A 26,163-nucleotide genomic window follows, 5' to 3' on the forward strand; every position below is an offset into this window, starting at 1 on the left:
CCCATTCCCAGGAGAGAGGACAGCTGAGGTGAAAGCTGCAGTTGGCTGGCCTGTCGGTCTGGGCTCCTCCCTGCCGGCTGCCTTTGGCTGCCCACAGAAACCTGAGTCAGAGTCACGGCCAGCCGCCCGACCCCACCCAGCCTGCTGTCAGGCGGGGAGGTTCTGGAGAGACGGGAGGTGGAGCCTCTCCTTGCTTGTCTTCCAACCTCTGAGATTCTTCTCTCTGACCCTGATTCGTCCTCTTGGCACCTTTTTCTTTGGGACTCCACAAAATGTCAAGAGTCTTGAATCGAGGGTGGGGTGGGGTCCATCTCAGGCTAAACTGTAGGATCTCCTGGCTTAGATGGGAATTCAAAGGCTCCTTAGCCAGCCACTCCAGGGGCTCTTACTAAAGCTCCCATCATTCTCCCAAATCCCAATTCCTCTCCATCACCCCTCAGGGCCAGGACATTTAGAAACACTAGGTTCTCCCCCCCCACACCCACCCCCCATCTCCTTCTCCCTATTACACAGCAGGGACAGCTTCCCATCCCTATCAAGGGCTTTAGACAAGGACCTCTTCCCAGGAATCTAAAAGGTTGAACTTATTTAGCCTTGGGTCTGAGTTTCCCCCCATCCAATCCCTCTCTGTTCTACCAGCTCCCCAAGAGCTGGAGGAAGGCCTTATTGCAGCTGATGACACCAGCGCCCTTGAAGACATTCTCTACCTCCAGCACCACGGAGTGGGCCCTAGGGGCTATGGCTCCTCAGGAAAGCAGCCTGGGTTGGAGACCCATTGGAGCAGCAGTACCTTGGGGGTGGAGTAGGAGAATCTGATGTCTGTTCTTCCCAGTTGTCCCCACCCCACCATGAGGCCCCTCCCACTTCCTACTTTGTGGGTGAGAAAACAGCCTCCAGGGCCTGTCTCCTGATTCATATCCTCCTGTCAAATCTCCCAGTGATTTCCTTCACCCCTGCATCAGGTTCACCCTGGACCCTGCCTCACCAAACCTAAGAAGTTGTATAAACTCCTGCCCTCTTCATAAAAGGATCATAAAGGGGACATATTTCTGATCCCCATTCAGTGACCTGCCCCCCCCTCCAGCCTGTGGTGAGGCCAACAGCTCATTCATTCCTGTTTCCATAGAGGGGGAGGGGACTGCCCTGGGCGGTAGGGGAAGCACTGAAGAGGCCACAGAGTTCCCAGCCGGTCACCTAGGAAGTCACGGCATCCTGTTGGAGCTTTAACTCTTTAGCTCTTTAGCTCGGGATGTTACAAGTGTCCCCACTTACTTCTTCAGAATTTGTAATGTTTTTTGGAGGGAGGGGGGCATGTGGGGCCCCTCAGGTACTGTCACTCAGACTCAGAGACACCCACCCTAAACTCCCTCAGTGGCGAGGCCTGGGATGTGCTGTGGATCCTGGTCAGTTATGGGGAGAATGGAGAGAAGTGCACTCCATCTCTCTCTTCTGATTGCAGCTATCACAGAACACTGGTGGTCTCCAGGCTCCATCCTCCCAGTACTCGCTGGGGCCCCCTCTGCACGGAGGAAGCCTCCTGAGGCTGGGCAGGGAAAACTGTGTGGCAAGTTGTCTAATGCCCTGCTGGTCCACACCACTAGCATCTCGCAGGTGGCCCCACCCTCAGTCTAGGGAAGGGCTCCTCAACCTTGGCACCAGTGATGTCTTGGGACCTGATGATTCTTTGTTCTGAGGGCAGTCCTATGCATTGTAGGACGTTAAATGGCATCTCTATCATCTAAGCACTGGATTTTAGTAACAGCCCCAGTTGTGACAAAAGTGCCTCTAACATTGCCAAATGTCCCATAGGGGGCTAAATTGCCTCTGGTTGGCTATCACTGATGGAGGCTAATACCATGCACTGTCTCTTTGCAGTGAGCTCCACAAAGTCAATCTCAGATCCTTGGACCCAACAGAGGGTTTCCAGTTCTATAGCACTGCTCACCCTCCCCTTCTGAAGACTCTTCAGCAGCTCTCCATGATCTGCATCCTGTAGCTCACAATGCCCACTGGCACTCAAACCCATCCCTGGCCTATCTTTTCTTTTTTAGCTACCATTTCCCCCTCCACTATTTCTGAGCTCTAGCCAACAAGGGCATCTCACTTCTCCCACCTACACGTCTTTGCCCTGAGGTCAGCTCAAGAGCAGAGGTGGGAGGCAGAGGAAGAAGCATCTCTGATGGCTCTCCCTCTGGTGGGTTCTGTTCATGAATTCTCCTGAGTCTAGTTGCTGCCTGGCTCAGGGTGGGCCTGTCCAGCTCTGGAACATGCAGGTCTTGAGGCCTCTCTGACCTCACAAAGGACAGTCCTGGACATCACCGTTAGCACAGTCCCCCACCCTCACCCTGCAGATGGGAGGACTGCTCACAAAGATTGGGGCGTCTGCTCCTTGTCACAATGTGCTTTTGCCTTTGAAGCCCCACCACCATCATCACGCCTATTTATTAAGCATTTCCTGTATGCCAGGCTCTGTGCTCAGCACTTCATCTGTGTTACAGTATTTTTCACCTTTTCCAACAACCCCACGATACCCTGTCATTCCATTATTTTCCTGACTTTATAGAAGAGCAAACCGGCTTTCAGAAAAGTTAAAAGACACTAGTTTAAGGTTACCCGCTCCACCTGCAGGCTTTCTATCAACTTCTGCTAATGATTTTGGGCTGGAGGGAGAACTAGTCCTTCCCCATCCCCTCCCCCAGGGAGCTCAGGCCCCGGAGTTACTTACTCCTCCCGAAACCCAGACCCCTTTGTTCTCTGCCCTCCTCCCTGAAAGGGCTGCTCTCTGGAGCTGCTCAAAGGAAGGGGACATCGGCGGGAAAGGGGGGCAGGAGAACAACATCTCAATGGGCCTAATCTCTGGACAATGGAGACCCGGAGAACTGGAGAAATGACCTTCTAGAGTTCAGGACAAAGGGCAGGGCTGGGGTGGGCAGGCCCAGTTGCACCTCCTCCCTTGCTCTGTCAATCTCTGCAGCACCACCATCATCGATCCACCTTCCCAGCAGGCTCCCCCTTCTCTGCCCAGCATTCGCCTGACTTGGCTGGAGGCCCCACCTCAGCTGGCACTAACGGGATTTGGGGCATTCACTCCGCAGGGCAGGGAAGTGGGGTTCCTTGTGGGAGGGGAGTCAGAAGGGGCTCAGTCACTCCATCAACAGGCCACAGGGGAGAAAATTCTTCCTAGAATCGACAGGGTCTTCTGACGAGGGGTGGGGAGGTACTGGGCCAAGACCACCCAGTATGGAGCTGGGAGGGACCCAGCAGATTAGAGACCTTGGTAAGGCAGTGATGCAAGCCTGTAATTACCCGAGAGAAGCAGGGAAGACACCAACCGTAGGATGCTGCAAAGAGATAGCCTAGCCCATTTAGGGGTCTCCCTGTGACCCTCCTTCAGGATTTTATTTGAGGTCGGCTTGGGAGAGAATTTAGACTTGAAGCTACCGCCAAGGCCCCAGAGCCTGAGCTCCCAGGCTCCAAGGTGGGACTGGGGGCTCCCAGCTCCGCTTCCCCCGCCCAGTCCTAGCGGCGGGTGAGTCACCAGAGCGCTCCCTACATAGTCCTCTCGCGCGGCAGCGCGTACCAACGCACGGCCGCAGGGGGAGGCAGCTCGATGCGGATCCTCCCGCAGGCTTAGTGTTCCCTCAGCTGCGACCACAGGAGAGGTGTCAGGAGGTTTGAGGTTCGGCGCCCCAGGTCCGGGGCGAAGCGGGTGGGAGGGGCGCGCAGCGGCTCGGTCCCCGGGCACTGCGGAGGTGGCTCTCCCCGCGTCGCACTTGGTACGCTCCAGCGGAGAGGCCAGGCCCTGCCCGGGCGGTACAATAGGGTTGGGCCGCGGCGGTGACTGGGCCGGCGCCCGGCAGGGAGCAAGATCGCAGCCGGGCCCTTTAGAACCTGGGCGACCGGCGACTCCGAGCCTCTCAGGTCACCAGGCGAGCCAGCCTCTACCTTCCCTGGAGCGTCTCGCCTCCGAGTCGTTGCCCGCCGGGCCGGGCTGGGCGTGATGCGCCGCGGGACCCCTGTCCTGGCCGCTGGCCGCCGCCGCCAAGACCCCAAGACACCCCAGTGACGCCGCAGCCATGGAGAACGGCCCACAAGCAGAGCCGGGTGCCGGCGCACCCTCAGGTATGCCGGGAGCCACGCAGAGGCGAGATGGGGGGAGGTCGAGGATCCTCGGGGAGGCCGAGGACAAGGCTGGCTCGCTGGGCGGGGACCCCTCCCCCGCCGCGCCCTCTGACCAGTTAAAGTTTAAAAATAAAGGCTGCTGCGGTGGCGGCGACTCGGACTACTGATGCATCTTCTGACAGCTACCCCTTCTCTCAACTCGGGAGCTGGGGCGCACTAGGCGGCGGGATCCGCAAGGATCCCGCTCCGGAGTTGTCGGGTGACCCTTCCTCCCCCGCCAACCCCAGCCCAGTGCCACCTCGACTTCCCTGCCCCCACCCCCCTTCCCATCCACCCAGGCCCTGAAGATCCTCTTCTACTGAGCCAGGGCGCGTCTGTCCTCCTTCCTATCCTCGGTCAGCACGTGTGACTCTAGCCTGAATGTGTGTGTTGCGGGCCCCGATTCTCAGGACTGAAGAAGCCCTGCGTACCGAAGCCTGGGCCCCTGGTACCACCCCACGCTCAGGCCCGAGCTCAGACCTCGCCCCCACCCCATCCCTCCAGCTGCCGCGCAAAGGGCCTGTTGCTGCTGCGGGCGGGCAGAGAGGCGAGGCGAGAGGGGAGGGGAGGGGAGGGAAGAGGGAGGTCTTTAGCGGCCGCTGCCAAGTAACCCGCCGGATAAAGGCGAGGGGGAGGGGGAGGTAGCATTGTTTGGGGCGAGGGCGGGAGCTGGGGAGTGGGCCGACTCCCCTGCAGCTTGGCCTACTCCGGAGCCCACCCAGCCGGATTTGGGGAGGAAGGGGAGAGAAATAAATCTGCTTATCCCGCTCGTCCTCCTTTCCAGCCTCTCTGGGCCTGAGTCTCCCGCTGGAGAATGAGGTGAAGGCTTGAGCCGGCACTCCACGGACTTGACACATCATTCCTCAGCCTGAGACTTTGGATACATACACCCTTACTGTCTCTCTCCCTTTCTTTCTTTCTTTCTCTCTGTCTCTCTCCAGGCCCCAGACCATCAAAGCTCTCCCTCCCCTCACCCCACCTACCCAACCACCATCGCCCAGGACTTCTGCAAATCCCATTCGGATCTGGGAGCAGCTGATGAGGGGGTGGGGACAGATTTCTGGTTGGGCCTGGTGTTGGAGGGAGGGATTTCTCTTTCTTTTTCTTCCTGGAAGGGGAGGGAAGAGGATGATTACTGAGGACCCAAATTCAGTTCCCACTGACTCAGGGGGGAGGTGGCCCCATCCCCACACCTCCAAGGAGTCCTAGAGCCTAATCCCCATTGTCACCTCCCTGGCCCCTGGGGCGTGGGTGCAGGATGAAACAGTGTCTGTGGGTGTGGAGAACCCAGGACAAGGTGGAGCCGCTTGGCTGTGGGTGGGTTCCTCCCCATGCTGGCTTGGGTGCTGTGAGGGGACCCTATGGGTGTGGGAGGTGGAGGACGCAGAAGGGAGGCTATTAGGCCGGTGTGGTTCAGGAGGTTTGTAGGTTGTGCCAAAACAAGGGTGCTTGGGTATGCCATGGCTCTGGGCAGAGTCTGAGAAGGGATACCCGAGAGGCCCAGCCTAGGTCTGCTCCGGCTGGTTACTGGCCCTTGCACCTGAGGGTCCCCAGCACCAGTGTGTCCATAATGGCCTAAATCGGGGTGATGACTGGGCTATAGATGAGGGCCTGAGTGGCTGGTCACTTTATAATTAGGGCACTTGGGTGGGATGCTTGTCTGTACTGGGAAGCCTGCATGGGGCCTGTATACAGGGTCCTAGTTGAGAAGATTATTCTGTGTGCAGGGGTCTGGATGGAGTAACGTGAGAACCTGGATTGTAATGTTGCCTGTTCCTTACACAGAGAGAAGTGGAAGGTGACAGAGGTCCCCTCTGAGCCAAGGGTTTCCTAGGAATAAAGGTCCTGCCCACTAGTTGTGCTCTGTGAGAGTCTGGTGCATGGCCCTGAGACTGAGTGCACATGACATGAATCTTTTGCGCACTGAGCATTAACAGGAGGCAACATGGAGTAGCGGACAAGTATGGTACCACCTTTGGGTCAGAAGACCAGGATGGAAATCCCAGTAAGCCAATTACTGGCAACTGGACCAGAGCAAGTGACTTCTCCAGACACAGTGTATGCCCCTGAAAAATGGAGGCAGCGTTATCAATCTTGGGGGTTAGAGATGAGGTACCTGAAAGACCCTGGCACACGGACACCCTCAGGGCAGTGTCGTTACCGATACTGTGTCATGCCGGTCGGAACTGGTGCCAGCAGAGAGGGAGGAGACACGTTTAGGGGACTCAAGGGCAGGGGTTGAGAGTCACTTTGCTTAAGAGTGTAGACTCTGGAATCAGAGTTTGAGTCTCCATTTCATAACTTATTACTATGTGACCTCAGGTAAGTCGCTTAACTGAAGTCCTAAGTTTTCCCATCTATGACATGAGAATGATTTTAGAAATTATTTCATACAGACAGTAGGATCGTTAATTACACAAACACATAAAACCTTTAGCCTCAGCCCTGGCATGCACTTAGTGCTCAATAAACACTAGCAATTCGTTTTTTTGTCATTAGTATTGTCAATTCCTCTGGAGACCTGAGGAGGAGATGTGATTGGTTAGAACTTCAGGAGGTAAATGGGGAACACAGCAAGGGGGGTGGGACTTCTAGACAGATGTGAGCCAAGGTGTGGTGGGACAGTGGGGATAGGAGAGGACACAGGAGACGGGTGCAGCCGGCCACCCAGCACACCGCCTGTGGTTGCCCTGTGCCAGCTCGGGACCAGCTGTGCAGACAGCAGAGACGTGAATCAGACAGTACCTACCCTCAGGGAGCTGCTGGCCCACAGTGGGAGGTAGGTGTGTTCACTGCAGGGAAACCCAGGTAGAATACAGTGGTCAGAGGGCTCTGCTTTTGGAAGGCTTCACAGAGGAGGAGGAGGCATCAAGGTGGACCTGAAAGGAGAGATATCCGTGAGGCCAGCATGATGGTCCACAATTCCGCTTACAGCAACCAGCCTGGCTAGCACCTCCCCCTGAGGGCGTCCTCCCTCCTTGGCCTGGTGGGCCCAGTAATGAGGCCTCTAATGAGAGCCCCCAATGAGCAGTCATGCAGACGCAGATGAGGAGGGAAGGGCACTATGCCAGTTCACCCCCTGCTTTCCCTCAGGAGGCTATCAGTTGGTGATGGGCAGGGCTGAGGGACTGGGGAAAGGCATGGAAAGCAGGGCCCACGCTAGCAGTGGTGGCACTTGAGGGCAGTCAGGGCAGGTCTCAGGTCTGACCTAGGCTGTACGTTAGGCCAAAAGCAGCTGCGAGTCGTGTCCTTGGGTCCCTGCCGCGCCTTGGGGCCAGTGAGGGAGTCAAAGAGCCAGGTCCAGATAATGCAGCTTTGTTGACAGTGGCGGCTCTGCCTGGCACCCCGGGGCACAGCCCTCAGCGGCTCCTCCATCACCTCTCAGCTGCAGCTCTGTCCTGAGGGGAGCAGACAGCATGGTAGGGGTTAGAGAACGTGGTATCACTGCGGCCATCAGCAGCACTCCTTGCGAGTTGTTAGAGCAGATGTGGGTGAGGAATAGACTCTCTGGTGGACTTACTTTCCACTCCTACTTATTAAGGGCCTTCTCTGTGCCAGGCACAGTGCTCAGCATGTCACATGCCTTGTCTCATTTGATCGTCAAAACATAAGTACAGACTAGTATTATCCCCATTTTACAGATGAGGCTCAGAGAAGCAAAATCACTTGCCTAAAGTCACACAGGTAGGAAGTGGCAGGGGCAGGATTTGAACCCAGGCCTGTCTCGCTCTAAAGCCCATGCACCAAACCTCTCTGCTGCATTATCATGCCAAGCTGGTGGGTGACAATCTGGCCTACTTCCCTTGCATGACTGATCTTCTGTGGGCATCTTGGTCTTGGGGAGCCCATGATCTTTTTCTTGAGTAGGCAGAGGTAGAGTGTGTGCCTCCCCCTAATGCCCAGTCCTGCCAGGTTGGAGTCTGAATAAGTCGGACCAGAAGAAGGCCTTGGGCTCAGGCAGTCCAGCCAGTGGGCCATCCTTAGGCCTTGGCTTGAAGCTGGGCCTCTGCCCTCAGCATCTAGGCCTCAGTGTGGGCAGCTCAGCCGGGGCCGAGGGAGGGCCATGCTGGAGCCAGGGCTGCGGGATGGGGTCATTTCCTGCCGCCTAAAATAACAGGAAGTGGGTGCTCCTGATTGGAGGCTCGGAACAATGGCCGCCAACCCGGCCAGAGAGCTCCTTCAGATCTGCAGTCTCCGTTGGGTTCCCAGCTTTATCAGAGGCCTGTGGCCTGGCCCCAGTGTCTGGCCAAGGGTCTGTGGCCTAGGTTCTGAGGACCTTTCGCTGGAGCAGGCTGCCCCCTCCCAGTTCACTCCCTCAGCGCCTGCTCTGCCGGAAGTAATGCTGCCCCCTAAGGGCCCCTCTCTCCCAGCCCCACAATCAGGCATCCATCCCCCCGGGTTTGTCCTTCCTGCCTACCCCCATGCTCCCAGCAGGTCTCTCCAGAAAGGGAGGAAGCTCAGGAGGTTGCCCCTTTGGGTGGTTAGACTGAGGGTAGAAACTTGTCAAACTGATTTGTGTGCAAACCCCAGCTTTGCTACTGACCGGCCGTGTGGCTTAAGCAAGCATCTTAATATCTCTGAATGTGTTTCCTCATTTGTAAAACGGGGTAATGTGATCTGCCTCATAGGATTGTGGTGAAGATGAAATGGACTGACATGTTTAAAGCGTTCGGTTGTCAGTGACACAGCATTAGCTGTTGCTACTGTTAACGGGACTCTCCCTGGGCCCGGAGGGGCAAGGCAGAAGTGACCTGGATGAGGCTGTGTAAATATACTGGGGACATTGAGTGCTCTGTGTGTCTCTGAGGCACACAGGGGATCCCTGTCTCCATGCGTACATGTGAAGGGGGAGAGAGAGAGAGAATGTGCTCGTCTTTTGCCATTGTGGGGCTCTGTCCACACTGGGTGTTTCTCTGTGGCGTGTACTCACTCTCTCTCTGTGTATCTTTTCCCCTTTGTTGGCCTCACTCTTCATCTGTCTGGTCAGTGCTACCACCTAAGGAGCTCCTGTGAGAGCCAGGAGGGCTCTGGCTAGAGGTGCTGATCTCTGTCCCAGTTCCTCTCTCCCCCTCCTGCCTCTGTCTCCCCGTGCTGCCCACTCAGCGGTGCTGTCTGTGCATCCCCTCCCCACCAGCTCTCCCTGGCACTCTCTTGCTCTGTCCCCTGCACCCTCTGCTGGGATGCCTCACTTCCTGCCTCCTGGTGGCCAGCCTGGGCAGGAGCCTGCCTTCCCTGCATTCCTGTACTCTGAGCTCAGTGCCTGCAGGCCCCACCTGCACCCTTCCTCGTCATGGGGGTAATCTCCTTAGGGGTCACCTCCCTGGGGGAACCACCTAATCATTTCCTGCTTCAAGGAATAGGCTGGAGCCTTGGGGAAGGGTGACGCCTACCAGAAACAGTTTTGACATAAGGGTTTTGTCATCAGATAGCCTTGGGTTCATGTCCTACCTCTCACATTGCCATGAGCAATTCACCTCATCTAAGTTTTCTTACCTGTGCATCAGGGACCATCCATCGGTACTTTCCCTTTAAGACTGTCATAAGAATTCAATGAGATGAGGGAAAGTTCCTAGGATACAGCAGGGCTTCGATACATTGGTTTGTTTCCCTTCCTGGGCTTAGCAGCTGGCAGGGCATACACAGACAGGGCTCTGATAATGATCAAGATGTTTAGGATTAGAGAGGTTACGTGTTTTCGACTATATGCTGGCTACGTAGCTTCCACAGTCTGCCATCCATCCATTCGCCCATGCAGGTGTTCCTTAAACCGACACAGGACTCCCACTCCGTGGCTGCAAAAAGGATTAAGACCCCGGCTCTTCACTCTGTGGCTGTCGCACCGGCAGGGAGGCAGGGAGGCAAACTGAAAAGCCAGGCTGAGTTCTCAGTGTTGGGAGTCTTTGGCCCGGGGGCGGCGGCAGTGGTTGAGGTGGGAGGAGGGAAGGAGGAGAGGACTGACGGGACTGCCAGCTCCCAGAGGGTGGAGAGGGCGAGTGATGTGACGGGCCCTCCGAGAGGCTTGGCCTGGATCTCTCCACAGACCCCAGATGCAGCCCTTCTTGGGGCTCTTGAGAACACAGGACTTGCTGACCCTGTGACCAGCTCCTGCGCCTTTGCCCTGCCAGCGCTCCTCGTGCCAGGAAATAAACACAAACGGTCTCTTATCCACTTCTGAACAAATACTTCTGGGAGATATCAATGTAGCAAAATAAAACTAACAGTGGCTAAAACCTCATATTTATTTAATTTTTTTAAAGAATTTATTTATTTATTTTTAGAGAGAGGTGAAGGGAGGGAGAAAGAGAGGGAGAGAAACATTGAATTAATCAGTTCCCTCTCGCATGCCCCCAACTTGGGACCTGGCCTGCCACCCCGGCACATGCCCTCACTGGGACTTGGACCAGCGACCTTTTGGTTTTCAGGCCAGCCAGGGCTAAAACCTCACATTTAGACACAAACCAACAATAAAATAAAATGAAAGATCACATGTTAGGATTGAAAATGGGACTCATCAGAAATTAGCTAAACCATACCATATAGATAATTTACCAAGGAATTAATTTGGCTTAATATAATCTATTCTGGATAACACTGCCCCAATGACATTTCATTAAGTCTGGCATAATTCTGAGGAAAAATATTTGTATTCCAGGTCAATAGTCCGCCAGGTCCAAAAAAGAGTTCCAAAAGTCCTATTTGCCTCTCTAGAAGTCTTTTTCAGCTGCTGGAATAAACACTCTTTATTATTATTATTAACTTCTACCTGAGCGCCTCCGTCCAGGAAGCTGCCCAAACTCAGCTGAGATGGAGCTGCTTGTTTCGCTTCCCTTCAAGAGTTTATTCCTTTGCCATAAATTGCCACACGGTTTTAGTCTTTGTTGGAGTAAAAATCTCTGCATCTGTTTTAGGACAGGGTGGCTTCCAATGCAGCATTTTAGTCTCATTTAATGGCATTTCTTGACTGTCTGCGTGTACTTGGCAGTGTGGTGTCTGCTGGTGATGCAGCAGAGAGCAAGGCCGACGGGGCCCCGCCCTCATAGGGCCTCCTCACAACCTGGGGGAAGCTGACAATGAAAAAAAGAACCACCTGAGGAAGTTTGAGACTTTAGCAGTCACAGAGCTCCTAACGAGAGGCCCCTGGAGCCAGGGCTGTATGTAAGAGGGACTTCACCCTGGTCAGAGAAGCCAGGAAAAGGCTTCCCTGAGGGAACGCTGACTGAACTGGGTAGGATACGAAGGGTCACTGGGAGTTGTCTAAGGACAGAAGAGAAAGAGCATGCTCCCCTCCAGGCTAGGGGCTGTGTGGCTGGTTATCTGAATTAAAAGGTCAGTGCGGCTGTGACACTGAGAGCAAGTGGGAAACGAAGGTGGAGAGGAGATTCAAAAGGTTGGGGACTTCAGACTATGCCGGATTTGCATCTTGGGTTGAAGAATTTTATCTGCAGAGCAGTGGGGAAGCCACTGAGAGGTTTCAGATTTACATTTGGAAACAATTACTCGGGCTGCTCCATCGGGCGCAGTGCGAGAATGGGCGTGGGGAGGGCAGTGGGAGGACTTTGCAGTCAGCCAGGTAAGAGAGATGCTGATGGTATCTGCCAGGGTGGAGTTCATTGATTTGTTCATTCAGCAGATAGTTGCGGAGCTCCTGTGTGCCGGCGTCTGCTGGCGCTAGAGATACAATGGCTAATGATATAGACAAAAACTCGTTCCCTCATAGAGATTATCTTCTGCCAGTTGGGGGAGTGTTGAAAGGGTATTAATGCTTGTGGAGCATACTAGAGTTGAACAGAAGGAAGTACAGCTGGAAAAGGGAGGGAGACGTCACCTACAGTTTGTAATTTTGGATAGGGAGTCCGAGAAGGCAACACTGAGAAGTGACATCCTGGTTAAGACCTGAAGGAGTTGAGGAAGTGAGACTCGCATGAACCGGGGACAGAGAATTCTTGGCAGAGGGCACAGCGGGTGCGAAGCCCCGAGGCAGCAGCGTGCCTGGCACACGTAAGGGGCAGTGGCTGGGACAGACCGAGCCGGGGCGAAGGGGAGGAAGAGATGAGGCCTGAGAGGGAGGGAGAGTCCTGAAAGGGCCCTTGGAGGCCATTGTGGTGCCTCTGCCTTTTCCTCCTTGGGAGACGGGGAATCTCTGGAGGTTCAGGGCATGATCTGATCTGACTTGTTTTTAAACAGAGTCCCCTTGCTGCTGTGCTAGGAAAAGACCAAAGGGGCATGAAGAACGGCAGTGGAGGGGAGTGGTCTCTAATAAGGGGATGGCAGTGGCTGAACTAAGATGTTAGAAGCGGAGGTTGTAAAAGTGATTGGATTCAGAGTATATTTGCCACATTGAGCCAAAAAGATATACTGAGAGATTAGATATAGGGTATCAGATAAGAAAAAGATTCTAAAATGACTCCACGGGTTTTGGCCCAAGAAACTGGAAGGACAGGGTTGCCATTGGCTGAGATGGGAAACCTGGGAGAGGAGCAGCCTGGGGGGGTGTGGGGGGTGTAAATCAGAAAGTCATTTCTGCATGTGTTAGATTTGGGGTGTCTGTAAGACATCCAGGGTGTCAAGCAGGGTGTTGCACGAGCGAAACTGGAACTTAAGGGAGAGGTCTGGGCTGGAGAAAGAAATTCGGTTGTCGTCAGCAGAGTGATGATGGCATGGAAGCCGTGAGTCTGGATGAGATCACCGAGGAGGTGCGTGTAGACAGCAGAGAGATGCGGTCCTCCACTGAGCTCTGGGGCACTCGGTGCTGAGAGGTTAGCAAGTTAAGGAGGGATCAGCAAAGACATCTGAAAAGTCATAGCCAGCAATGTAGAAGGAAACACAGGAGGGCGTTGTCTTCAAAGCCGAGTCAAGAAAGTGTTCAAGGAGCACCAAGGGATCGACTGTGTCAGGTGGGCTGAAAAGTTAGCCAGACAAGGCCTGAGAGAAGGCTGCTGAGTTCAACAACGTGGAGGTCCCTGGGGACCCTGAGAAGAGCAGTGTCGGGGAGCAGCGGGAGTGGGGGCCTGACCTAACAACTTGGTCCCAACAACTTGGTGAGGAAACAGGTTCAGACAGGAGCAGGGCTTGTCCACAGCAGGGCCAGGTTTCCCCACTCAGGCCTCTCCAACTCCAAAGCCTAAGCCCTTTCTAACTCTGCTGCGTCTGCCGCCCAGGTGCAGGTCCTCCCGCCCTCCTCCCAGGTTCCCTTTACACAGCTCATCAGGAGCTGGTGGAGATAGATCATCAGGAGCTGGTGGAGATTCACAGCCTTGCCTGGTGGGTGTGATTTGCCTAGGTCTAGACAAACATCCGCCTACCCGTACTCCTTGCAACACCCGCAGCACGCACAGGTGCTAGGAGAATGGCAACATGCGGACCTCACCCTCACTCAGCCTTCAAGCTGAGTGCTGATACGCCTAAATGCCTTAGCTTTCCTTTCGGTCCCAAGCAGTCCTGGGTTCAAATGATGCCACGTACTAGTTCTAAAAAAAATTTTTTTTTAAGGATCTAGCTCAGCTCCTGGCACATAGTAAGCATTCATCGTGATGAATTCATTGTAAGCTACTACGGTAAGTCCTCACTTAACATCGTCAGTCAGTTCTGTGACTTTAAGTGAAACAACATAGAATGTAACCAGTTTTACCGTAGGCTGATTGATAGAAACAACAGTGAAGTTCCTACGGCATCAACAAAAAGATGTATGAAACTACGTTATTTGAGGACCCGCTGTAGTGTTCTGGCCCGTTGGGGTTGGAAAGGAGTTTGCAGGTGGCCGGGAAGTAGACCAGCAGTGACAAGGCAGCTTTCTGGCACTGGCGCAGGGAGAGCTGCGCAGACTGGCCTGGAGTCTGGGTGCCGCTGGGGAGGCAGGGCCTCAGTTGAGGCTCTTTCCCGGGGCCCAGAAAGCCAGAAGGAAAGGAATGAGGGGGAAATAGTGTGAGCCTTACATAATTTCCTTGTGTAACACGTATTACCTCATGCTGCCTCAAACAGGCAGGGCAGTGTGATGGGTAAAGGCATGGACTCCGGTGACAGAGGCTGGCTTCCAGTCCAGCTGCCATCACTTACCAGCTGAGTGACTTCAAGTCACTTTACTCGATATCTCTTTGCTTTACTTTCTCATCTGTGCAAAAGATATTTATAGTGCCTCCTTCCTTAAGTATCGTCAGTGAGGATTAAACTAATGTGTGTAAAACACTTTCAATATAGAAAGCTCTGGAGAAATATATAACCACTCATGGTTATTGCTATCACTAAAACTCCACACAGTCCTGCCCGTGCAGTAGGTGCTGTCTGTGTTTTGTAGAAGAGGAGCTGGCTGTGGCACAGAGAGGGTCTGTAACCAGCCCCAGGCCACACAGCTAGTGGGGAAGTCAGAGTTCACATTCACATAGTCTGTCCTTAGAGCCCGTACTCAACCACCAGACGCCTGTCTCCGTGAAAAAGGTGCCCAGTCCCAAAGGTGACTCCTTGGGAGTCCCTGCGCGCACACATTGTCACCCATAGGGATGGGGAGTTTGCCATCTCCTGAGAGGGCCACAGTTCTCGGAGCCGAAGACCTAGTGTAGTGGAGGCACCTAATAAGAGCAAAAAAACGCTTCCCCAGATTCACTTTCCCATGGACCGTGGTCCTGCTCCCTAAACCCAGGTCAGTGGCTGTGTCACCACTTGTCCCTTCAGTGCCCAGAGTAGCCTCAGGTGGCACCCTAGGGCTCATGCAGAGGCTTCTCTTTGGGAGCTTTCTGTGTCCCACAGGGAAAAGGAGGTAAGTGCTGTTTCCTGGCACATGAGTTGTGCCAGGCACTTTACTGACAGCTCTTCTATCTTGGGGTCATTGCCCCATTTTATAGATAGGAAAGCTGAGGCTTAGCCCTGGCTGGTGTTGCTCAGTGGGTTGAGCGCCAGCCTGCAAACCAAAAGGTCACAGGTTTGATTCCCAGTCAGGGCATCATCATATACCTGGGTTGCCGGCCAGGTTCCCCAGTTGGGGGGTGTGAAAGAGGCAACCAATTGATGTATCTTTTGCACATTTATGTTTCTTTCCTCCTCTTTCTCCCTCCCTCCCCCTCTCTTTAAAAAAAAAGTGAATAAATAAAATCTTTTTAAAAAGAGAGAGCGAGACAGAGTGAAGGCTTAGCAAAGTTGCCTGGCCTGCCCCAGTCTGCCTGCCGGGGAAGCGGGCCCTCCCTCCCTGTCTCCGGTGCTGACGTCAGAGCCGGGCCCCCACGCAGTGGTGCCCAGCCCTGTCTTTGGCTGCCCCGCAGTGTCCACGTGCCCACCTGTACATGCGCAGGTGGCACCAGATCATGTGGCTTTCTGACTTCGTTCTTTGGGATCTTTTACAAGGCGTCTGAAATATTAATGTCTTAAAAGAAGAAATCTGAGGGTGGTTGGGAAAGAAGAAAGGTCACACAGTGGGCAGAGCTGGCTGCCCACCGACGGGGGTCCCACTGGTGCTCGCGTGCTGTCCTTCCTCTTTGCCGGTCCCGTGTGCCCAGCACCGGCGCCCTCTGAGTCCCAGACCCGGGGTTCACGGTGCCCCTGAGGTGAAGCGGAAAGGTGAGGGAGGCAGACGTGGAAACCAATCATGACCATTCGGTACAAACTTTTTCTCAGTTTTTCCAAAACACCCCTTTCCCTTCTACCCTTTGTCAATGCTCTTCTCTTTGCCGGAACCCTCTCCTGGTTTTGCCAGCTCTAGCTCACCTTTCAGAGCTCGGTTTAGTCGTTACTTCTTTAGAAAACCCCCAAATGTAGGTTAACCATCTCTGTTGCGTTACCGCCCCCCGCCCCCGACATAGTACTTATTCTCTGCTGTAACTGCCTAGCTCCTTGTCTGCTCTGCTAGAGGGTGGGACCGTGGCTATTTTCTCACCATGATATCATGAGTATCTGGAACAGGACCTAGTACATAGAAGGAGCTCAACGAGCATGTTGGGTGAATGAATGAATGAATGAATGAGACAGTTGGGCAAGGGAAAGAGAGCTTCAAGTTGAACTAATGGTGCCTGTGTACCGTGTGACTCTCCTCTTTTGTGTTGGTCTTCCAGCTGTGGCAGCCAGGACCCCCCCAGAGCCCAGACCTTCTCCGGAGGGCGACCCCTCGCCGCCACCACCGCCGCCGCCATCGATGTCAGCCCTCATCCCCGACACTCCCCCGGATACCCCTCCAGCCATGAAGAATGCCACTAACTCTAAGCAGCTCCCACTGGAACCAGAAAGCCCCCCAGGGCCGCTCGGGCCTAGACCGGCCCTGCAGCAGGAAGAGTCCCCTTTCTCAGAAGCGAAGATCAGGGGACCCACCCCACCAGCCATGGGCCCACGGGATCCCAGGCCTCCTCGAAGGAGCAGCCAGCCGTCCCCAATGGCAGTGCCAGCCTCCGACAGCCCTTCTGCCAAACAAGGTCTGTGTGATGTCCTTAGACCCGGCCGAACTCCTTAGCTCGGGGTCCCAGCCCTGGATGATACCACCAGAGGGAATCTCCTCTGCCCGGGGGGAGATGGGGCAAGGGATGGGGGGTGGCCTAGGGGGAGGGCCCTGAGGCTCACTGTCCTCCTTTGGACTAGCCACTTGACCTAAATCTGTCCTTGTTCCCTCTACTAAGATGCGAAGAAAGCAGGAGAGAGACACAAGCTGGCAAAGGAGCGGCGAGAAGAGCGGGCCAAGTACCTGGGTGAGTGTTTGGGAAACATCATCACCTTCCTTGCCCTCATCGTCATCACCCTTAAGGTCCTATTCATAACGTTAACACTTCTGGAGCACTTAATTATGTGCACAGTGCTAAGAGCGGCACACACGTTGGCCCAGCTAATGCTCTCAACCCATACTGAGGACGGGGCCCCAGGCTCAGAGAGATGAAATCATTTGCCTAAGTCACGCCGCTCATGCAGCGCCTGAGACACAGACCAGAGGCTCGTGCTTTCGGTCACCGTCCACGAAAATCTGTCCAACGGGCCCCACAGTCAGACAGGGATCTGGCACAGGGATCCGGACCTCGTCCGTCCTTGAGTGCCGAGTGACCCCGAGGCCAGTTCGGGGGCAGAGGCCTCCCGTTCTGAGGCCTGGGAGCTGAGGCACCCCCCACCGAGCAGGTAGGAGGAAGACCCGCTCTGTGCAGACTCCCTCACTCCTCTCGGGGCTCCTTTCCCACAGCGGCCAAGAAGGCAGTGTGGCTGGAAAAGGAGGAGAAGGCCAAAGCACTGCGGGAGAAGCAGCTCCAGGAGCGCCGGCGGCGGCTGGAGGAGCAGCGGCTGAAAGCCGAGCAGCGCCGAGCGGCTCTGGAGGAGCGGCAGCGGCAGAAGCTCGAGAAAAACAAGGTGCGTTTGTGTTGACGTCTGACGGAGCGTGCGTGGATCTGCATACCTGTGCGCGCGCACATCTGTGGTCCTGCAGCTGGGTCTCTGTGGGTGCCACACCTGGGCATCCGTGCAGCTGCAGGCATGTTTGGGTCAGTACTAGCCAGTGCAGGCACCTGTAGCCGTGTGCAGTCGGTACAGGTATTTCTGTGTGCACCCCATATGTGTATTTGCTCGTTGTTGTCATTAATTTTTATTTATCGATTTGAGAGAGAGAGAGAAACATTGACTTGCTGTTCCACCCATTCATGAATTCTTTGACCGATTCTTGTATGTGCCCTGAGTGGAGACCAAATCTGAGATGCTGGCACACCAGGATGACGTTCCAGCCAACTGAGCCACCCGGCCAGGGCCGCGTGTGTGTGTGTGTGTGTGTGTGTGTGTGCGCGCGTGTGCGCACGCACGCGCACCAGTGCAGAGATGTGTGTGTGTGCTGAGCTCCACGATGTGAGCAGAGACTTGGCGTGGGCACCAGTGAGGAAATGAAAGGAGAAGGTGGCCTGGCTCTGCCCAGTGACCTCAGGCTGAAAGGAAAACATGGCCCCACGGTCAGGATCCTCAGTGCCAAGGGGACACGGCCCCACCTGGGATCCTCAGGCAGGGAGAGTCCCACGCTGTGCTCGGAGAAACAGCTCACACACTCAGGAAATGACTCAAGAACAGTGAAAAGCTCCTCAAGAACAAGTTGAAAGGGATCTGTTGCGAACAGTCCTTAATCATAGCAAGGATTCAGTAACCTTGGTTACCTGCAGTGAGTCAGAGAAAATATCTGGGGGAGCGCATTGTCACAGGAGAGAGAGGGGTCTTTGTCCCAGGTGCCATGAATGACTCTGAGCCCAGACCTCTCTCTCTTCTCGCCCTCCCCACCAGGAGCGCTATGAAGCAGCCATCCAGCGGTCAGTGAAGAAAACGTGGGCAGAAATCCGGCAGCAGCGCTGGTCCTGGGCAGGGGCCCTGCACCACAGCTCCCCAGGACGTAAGACCAGTGAGTGGACTGGGGGTCTGGGGGGTGGGTGGGTGAGGCCGGGGCCTGAGGAGTGGGGGAAGGGAGCCGCTTCAGTGCGAGGATGGCAGCTCCCTACAGCAGGTATGCCTTGCTCCGTGTGACTCGTGTGTCTTCTGGAATAGTCTAGAAACCAAATTGTCCCCGCCCAAGGACTTCCACAATCAAGTCAGAGGCAGATTCTCTCTCTCTCGGTTTGCTTGTCAAACCTGTCATTTTGGGTTTAGCCTTCTTTGCTCCTGACAATTATTGTTAGTTGATGATACATAAAAGAGGACTATAATGCCCTGTAGACGTGGGCTGTTTAAAGGAAACTGTCACACACACACCTCCTTATGTATCTGTCCTAGAAGGTAGATTTTTGTCTTTAAGTTTTCTTCACGTAGGGCCGTCGTGGATTTTGGTCTGATTCTTTGCTGGCATGTATGTACCACTGTGTTTGGATATCTTTATGTAATGGCAAGGTTCAGTATTTCTAGCTGTGTATCTTCTGGTGTACGTGCTCATGGCTCTGGGCATTGTGTGTTGTGACATGTGTTTGCTGTGGTGCGTCTGTGGCCTTGTGGACCTCAGCGAGGGCTCCCAAGTCAGGCAGAATTGGGTTAGAGTCCCAGCTCTGGCACTTGCGGCGTGACCTCTAACTTCTCGATGTCTCACTTTCCTCCTCCGTAAAATGGGCATAACAATACTACTTGCCTCCGAGGTTGTAGGTAGATGTTTGGGAGGATCAAGTGAGGTAACATGTGTGTGGTGTCCAGCACAGTGCCTGGTACACGGTAAGCACCCCCATGACTGTGAGCCGTTACAAATACCGTGATCGAGTTGCCTCGATGTGTTTGTGCCTGTGTGCATCCGGGTCCGACACCTTCCCTGTTCGTGTCCGTGTTTCTGTGTCTGTGCATGTCTGCACATACGTACGCATGCAGAAGTGCCCGTCACCCTATCTGCCTGTGCCTGCACGTCTTTGTCTTTTTCCGTATGAGTAGGTGGACTTGTGCGAATGACTGTGACTGTGGATTCTTCTGTTTAGGGACGTCTCTGCATTTGTCCCATTACGTGGGGATTGTAGCCATAGCGCCTTGGCCCGGCAGTGTCAGCAATTGCAACACTGGGTGGTCGAGGGGGAGGGCTTGCAGCGCCCAGCCCTAGGGAATGGCTTCCTGGCCAGGAAGGCTGTAGTTTCTCTAGTTTTACTCCAGCTCCTTCCTCTGCTCCTTCTCCGTCGGCTCCCCCAATCCAGGTTGTCCCCGATCACCTACCCCCCACCCTCCTCCCGGAGCCAAGTCTGCCTCCTCCTCCCCTTCCTAGCCTGCCCACTCCTGCCCTTCCACCTGCCCGCGGAGCATCCTGCATGGAAGGCCTCAGTGCGCCCCGGCTCCTGTGTGGCCCGGCCCTAATGCCGTGTCTTTTCCCCTCTAGGTGGGAGCAGGTGCTCTGTGTCGGCAGTAAACCTGCCCAAACACGTGGACTCTATAATCAACAAGCGGCTCTCAAAGTCCTCTGCCACGCTCTGGAACTCCCCCAGTAGAAGTAAGAGAAGGCCCAGCCCTGCTCCCTCCAGAGTCCCTTGTAGCCTCAGCCAAGCCTCCTCCAGAGCTAGGCAAGAGCCCCAGGTCCCAGGAGCCCTCACACACCCCAGGTCTCCATCCCCACTCCACCCCACCTGGGGCTCTGTGCCCCTCGGGGGAGCCGGCATTTGGGTCTGGACCCTGAGGACAGAGATGTGCCCTGCAGGGAGGAGGAGAGAGACAAAGGGCAGAGAGCAGGCAGAGAGCCTGGCAGGGGCCTCATGAGCAGGTGGGGGTGGGGGTGGTAATGGGCAGGCAGCCTCGTCCACAACCACAGCCAGCTGGCCTAGGCCAGCCCTAGACAGGTGGCCCTGCCCCCGAGTACCAGACTGGCCTGGGTGCTGTGTGTGTGTGGAGGGGTCCCTTCTTCTTCCTCTACCCCGGAGGGCCCATGCACCCTGCCCTCTCTGCCTTCAGAGCCCGGCCATGGCCTTGGCTGGCTCCAGAGTTGTGGCCAACCAGGGTGGCATAGCCTCTGCTTCCCACTGCCCTGGTGCTCACATGTGAAGGACCATGGTAGGAGTTATTTATAAGTTTCTCCAGCTTTTATTTGGTTGCTCTGTTGCCTAGCAACCAAATCAGCTGTTGTACCAAACCCACCTGACTGAGGTTTAAAAATAACCCAGCAGCTGAGGGGACAGAGCAGGGTGGCCCAGGGCAGCCAGGCCCCCTAGCAGCCTCTCCCTGGCATGCGACGCCTGAAAGTTGGGACCCTCCTGAGTCAGAGGAGCACGAGGACCCTTACTGTCCCAAATCCATGGGGTCCTACCTCCCAGCCCTCTGACAGCAGGAGGGAAAGGGCCCTACAGTGGGACGCCAACCCTGGGCAGCTCACAGTTCAGAGTCCTTTCACCTGGGAAGAGCAGTAGGAGGAGCCCCTCAAGCTCTGCAGCACGTTGCCCTGCAAAGTGTCTTGTTGCCTCAGTCTGCATTGGGGGGTCAGACCCCAGGCAGAGAAGTGTGGCCAGGGGTGATCGGATAGAGTCCTCCTGGGGGAAACTCCTGCAGCTTGGCATGGAATGGTACCTGGTCACCCCACTTTGCTTTTGCCTGACTCCTGTGGTGACCAGCTCCTCCTGGCATTCTCCCCCTAGATCGAAGCCTGCAGCTGAGTGCATGGGAGAGCAGCATCGTGGACCGTCTCATGACGCCCACCCTCTCCTTCCTGGCACGGAGTCGCAGTGCAGTCACACTGCCGCGCAATGGCCGGGACCAGGGTAGGGGCAGCGGCCCTGGGAGAGCCCCCACAAGGGGCCGGGCAGGGGCCAGCCTCACGTGTGGGCCACACCCCGACCACACTCATCCTTCTGCAGCCGTGCCGGTGTGCCCGCGCTCGGCCTCCGCCAGCCCCCTGATGCCGCCCTGCAGCGCCCCCCGCAGCAGCATGCATCGCTGCACCCCCTCCTCCGGGGAGCGTGGGGAGCGCCGCAAGCCCAGCTCAGTGGGCAGCCCCGCCCCCGCCCACCGCAAGCCCCAGGCATCCCCGGTAAGTAGCCGCTCAGGTGGGGACGGGGAACCCAGCTTGGGAGTGTGGACAGCACTGACCTCTGCTCCCTGCCTCCCCACTCTCCCTCCCCTTCCTCACAGGTGCAGAAAAAGGAGAAGAAGGACAAGGAGCGGGAAAATGAGAAGGAGAAGAGTGCTCTGGCCCGGGAGCGCAACCTGAAGAAGCGTCAGTCACTGCCTGCCTCTCCACGCCCGCGCCTCTCTGCTGGCGCAGCCTCTGAACTCAGGTGGGCACCGCCTGCCTGTCACCAGGCCACTCATTCATTCACAAGTATTTGTTGGGCAGCCACCTCTAGAATGAAAACTCCTTGAGGGCAGATTTTTGTTTCGAATGTTTCGATCACTGAAGCACCCTAGCACCTAGCATAGTGCCTGGCATCTGGTAAGCACTCAACAAATGCCTGTTGAATGAATGAATGGACCTGCCAGGTTCTGTTCTAGGTGCTGAGGAAACTTTGTGAGCCAAACCAGGCGTCATTTTTGCTCTTAATATCTTACTGTCTAGTGGGGAGACAGACATTAATGACATGAATGTGCAATTACAAACTGAGACACATACTCTCAAAGGAAATACTCCGGTTCTGTGAGAGCATATGGGGATGCTGACCTAGGCTGGAAGGGACGGTTCCCTGAGGAATGACACACCCCGTGTGTGTGTGTGTCCGTGAGGACACTGTGTCCTCCAGGCCTAACATTTCCCTTTTCTCTCAGTCCCAAACCTAAGGCCCGGCCGTCCTCTCCCTCCACATCCTGGCACAGGCCTGCCTCTCCCTGCCCCAGCCCGGGGCTCAACCACGCTCTGCCCCCAAAACCACCATCCCCCCGAGGCACCACTGCATCACCCAAGGGGCGGGTTCGGAGGAAGGATGAGGCAAAGGAGAGCCCCAGCACAGCAGGACACGAGGACAAGAACCAGAGCAAGGGCAAGGCCATTGAAGAGAAGGAACCTGCAGCCCCATCCTCACCGGCACCCTCGCCAGTGCCCTCGCCCACCCCAGCCCAGCCCCAGAAGGAACAGCCCACAGCTGACATCCCTGCAGGTGGGCATGAAGAGAAGATGCAGAAAGGTGGACGGGGCAAGAGAATGTCTTCTCTTTGCCTGTGTAGGGGAGGTGGTCAGCGGTGTGGGTCCAGAGATGACTGGGGACTGGGTGTTGGCAGACAGGAAGAGGAGGCCCCTGCCCTCCACAAGTCCAATCCCAGGACACGGGCCAGAAAAGAGGATCTCACCACTCAAGTGGGTGGTAGAAGTTGGATGGGTGGGTCGCCCAGAGTCTAGGAAGCACTGGACTTGCAGGGGTGCTGGAAGTGCCCGAGCTGTTGTGTGCTGACTCCTGGACCTTGATTCCACCCCAGATACCACTGTCCTGACCTCACCCCCAGTGCCCACCCCCACAGCCGCCCCTAGCAAACCCATGGCCGGCACCACAGACCGAGAAGAGGCTACGCGGCTCCTGGCTGAGAAGCGGCGCCAGGCCCGTGAGCAGCGGGAGCGTGAGGAACAGGAGCGGAAGCTGCAGGCAGAAAGGGACAAGTGAGTGCACAATTGGGGACCAAGGGGGCCTATATGGGGCCTGCTAAAGAAGCAAGGGGCTGAGCACGAATTCCCTGTGTCCCGCAGGCGAATGCGAGAGGAGCAGCTGGCTCGGGAGGCCGAGGCCCGGGCTGAGAGGGAGGCAGAGGCCCGGAGGCGGGAGGAGCAGGAGGCCCGAGAAAAGGCGCAGGCCGAACAGGAGGAGCAGGAGAGGCTGCAGAAGCAGGTGCCCCCACGGGCAGGCTGGGCTGGGCTGGGCTGGGCTGCGGCTGGGCTGGAGCTGGCCTGGAGGGAAGGTGGAGTTCAGCTGCTTAAAGCTCTCTGGGGGCTTTGGCAGAAAGAGGAGGCCGAAGCTCGGTCCCGGGAAGAGGCAGAACGGCAACGTCTGGAGCGGGAAAAGCACTTCCAGCGCGAGGAGCAGGAGCGGCAGGAGCGCAAGAAGGTAATGGATCAAGCAGTGGGTGGGACTTCTGTGGGCAGAGCGAGGCCACTGGTGGGCGGGCCATCTTCTTGGCTGGGTCCCTCTTTCCACCAACGGGACTAATGGGGATAGGAGAGTGGGCCCTACCCTGAACTTGTAAAAGGTAGGACAAAAGGGCATTGGGGCGAGTTCCTGTTCCTGGCCTGTAAAGGACGGGTAAGAGCTGGAAGGGCCGGGAATCCCTAGAACTGGGGCTGGCTGGTGGGAGGTGTAGGATTAGGGCAGCACTGGAGTCTAACCGATGTGGGCCCTCCCAACAGCGTCTGGAGGAAATCATGAAGAGAACTCGGAAGTCAGAAGCTGCTGAAACCAAGGTCAGGATTCCCCAAAGGGCAGCGTTGGGAGTCAGGGCCGAGTGAGGAGGAAAGGCACTCAGGGTGGAGGAAGGAGGCTGTAGCCGGCTGCTCAGGGTCTGGGTGGGGGAAAGAAGAATTCAGCACATCAGTCTGTTGGCCAGATACACCTTGGGTCTGATTGCTCTTCCTCTTCAAAGCAGAAGCCGGAAAGAAAGGAGGCAAACACCAATAATTCTAGCCCAGGTAAAGGTCCTATTCCCCTCACTCTGTCCCCTTCGCCACCCCATCATCACACCTCCTCTTCTCACCAGCCAGCAGCTGACGGCCATTTCTCCCCTTTCTTAGACCCTGTCAAATCCGGGGAGCCTCGATCCCCAGGGCTGCAGAAGGAGGCTGTGCAGAAAGAGGAGCTGGCCTCCCAGGAACCTCAATGGAGGTACCAGCTCCCACCCTCGGGGGCCCTGAGCAGGGAGTCAGGGGCAGGCTGGAGCTGTGGGTGCCTGGGCTGTGCTAGGACTCCAGGTGCTGAGCTCTGGCCCTGCACCCACAGCCTGCCAAGCAAGGAGTCCCCGGGGCCCCTGGTGAATGGCCTGCAGCCTCTCCCAGCGCACCAGGAGAACGGCTTCTCCCCCAAGGGACCCACTGGTGACAAGAGTCTAGGCCGAACGGCAGAGGCACTCCTGCCCTTCGCAGAAGCAGAAGCCTTCCTCAAGAAAGCTGTGGTGCAGCCCCCGCAGGTCACAGGTAGGAATCCCTGACTCCTGGCGGCCTTCCCAGAACCCCCCAGCCCTGCCAAGAGGCCTCCTCACACTCCACACCCCAGCCCCCACCCTGGCTGGTTGGGCTTGGAGGCATAGCTGGCCTGACTGTTCCCCTCCCGCTTTTTCCCCAGAAGTCCTCTAAGGGGCTGCCTTGGACCCAGGCACAGCTATGAGCGCTCCTCTGTGTCATCTGCCAGGATGTCTGGAAAAGAGACAGGACAAAGCCGGAAGTGGCCTGGGCCCCGGGGTGGGTCCTGTTATTTTTAATCAGCACCTTATAGACTGTTGTCTCTTTGACTGGAGCCAGACCCTGCTCCTCTGTGCATTTGTGTGCTCACTCGCGCGGACACCTCCCACACACACACATACACTCACAGCCTCTTTGGCCTCCTCCCTCGGGAAAGGGCCGCCTGTAGTATTTGCCTTGGTTTGGTGGGGTACAGTGGATGTGAATACTGTAAATAGCTCGTGCTCAGACTCCTCTGCCTGGAGGGAGCGGGCGCAGGAGGCAGACCCTCCCAAGACTCCCTGGGGAGATCTTCCTCTCTCTATTTAACTGTAACTGAGGGGGACCCCAGGTCTGGGGGTAGGGGGAACACCTTGGGCCACAGGATGCTGGTTGCTTTAGGGGTACCCATGCCCCTGCCCTCGCCTGGAATCAGTGTTACTGCATCTGATCAAACTTCTCCAGAAATAAAGTGAGAATAATTCTGCCAGTCCTGTCTATCCTTGGGGGTTGTAGCAGGTGGCCTCCTGAGCTCTAAGAGGAACTTACAGAGCCAGGGCTTGGGGCTCTGCCCTGACCCAGCAGTAGGCCTGGTGGTCTTCCAGCTTAGTTGTGGATTCATTCATTTATTTATTTAACGAGGATGATTGCATCTACTCTCTGTCAGGCAGGGGGCTACATGCTGGGAACACTCTAGTAGGAAAAGATGTAGCCTCTTTTCTCAGGGAGTTTACAGCTTAGCAGGTGAGTGTTGTAGACACTGAGTTGCCGACTCAACACCCATTCCCATCCCTGCTTCCTCATTCCAAGCAGAATTCTGATTTTGTTCAGGTGGCCATCTTCCTCCTGGATCCCACTCTGTGCTTCAGTGGAGATGGACTGTAGCCCCAGGGTGAATTATTATAGTAATGAGCCAAAAATGGTGGTCCGAAAGCCCTCGTGGGTGATTGGCTTAGGTACGGGCACATGACACAATTCCAGCCAGGAGACAGAAAGAAAAGCCTCCTGGGCTCCTAGGAGAGGCTTCCTCACTTTTGAAAAACAGACCGTGAAGTAGCCAGGCGTGTTTGACCCTCCAGTGTCCTGCCGCCTCGTGTTCACACCCCGTGTAGTTCCTTCCATGTTGCACGAGGGCTGGGCTGAGTGGCCGAGAGAACACAGCAGAGGCGGCGGTGGTGTCCCATCCAAGGTTCGGTCATCGAAAGACGCCGCAGCTTCTGCCTTGGTTGCTCTCATTCTCGGATCGCTCCCTCTGGAGGAGGGCGGCTGCTAGTCTCAGATGCCTT

The 26,163-nt window shown here is 56.0% G+C and overlaps 1 protein-coding gene across 8 annotated transcripts; it reads left to right on the forward strand.

Annotated features, from left to right (window-relative positions):
• Positions 1-3,806: 3,806 nt before the first annotated feature.
• On the forward strand, positions 3,807-25,367 carry MAP7D1 (MAP7 domain containing 1). Of its 8 annotated transcripts, none has more exons than XM_045858927.1 (18): positions 3,807-4,122; positions 16,197-16,550; positions 16,752-16,820; positions 17,300-17,463; positions 18,373-18,487; positions 19,925-20,035; positions 21,168-21,290; positions 21,387-21,559; positions 21,661-21,806; positions 22,291-22,619; positions 22,936-23,113; positions 23,201-23,339; positions 23,451-23,555; positions 23,855-23,908; positions 24,088-24,133; positions 24,236-24,326; positions 24,441-24,634; positions 24,783-25,367. In XM_045858927.1, the coding sequence occupies exons 1-18, from the start codon at positions 4,077-4,079 to the stop codon at positions 24,791-24,793; spliced, it is 2,448 nt and encodes an 815-aa protein (XP_045714883.1). In that variant the 5' UTR covers positions 3,807-4,076; the 3' UTR covers positions 24,794-25,367. The 8 variants fall into 8 exon arrangements, with proteins under 8 accessions (XP_045714883.1, XP_045714880.1, XP_045714882.1 ...); XM_045858928.1 differs by having other exon boundaries at positions 3,808-4,122; positions 24,091-24,133; XM_045858924.1 differs by having other exon boundaries at positions 21,168-21,559.
• The last annotated feature ends 796 nt before the right edge of the window (positions 25,368-26,163 follow it).

The sequence above is a fragment of the Phyllostomus hastatus genome, unplaced genomic scaffold (assembly GCF_019186645.2).
Source record: "Phyllostomus hastatus isolate PE091 unplaced genomic scaffold, TTU_PhHast_1.1 phas_scaffold_182, whole genome shotgun sequence".
In the NCBI taxonomy this organism is placed as follows: Eukaryota; Metazoa; Chordata; class Mammalia; order Chiroptera; family Phyllostomidae; genus Phyllostomus; species Phyllostomus hastatus.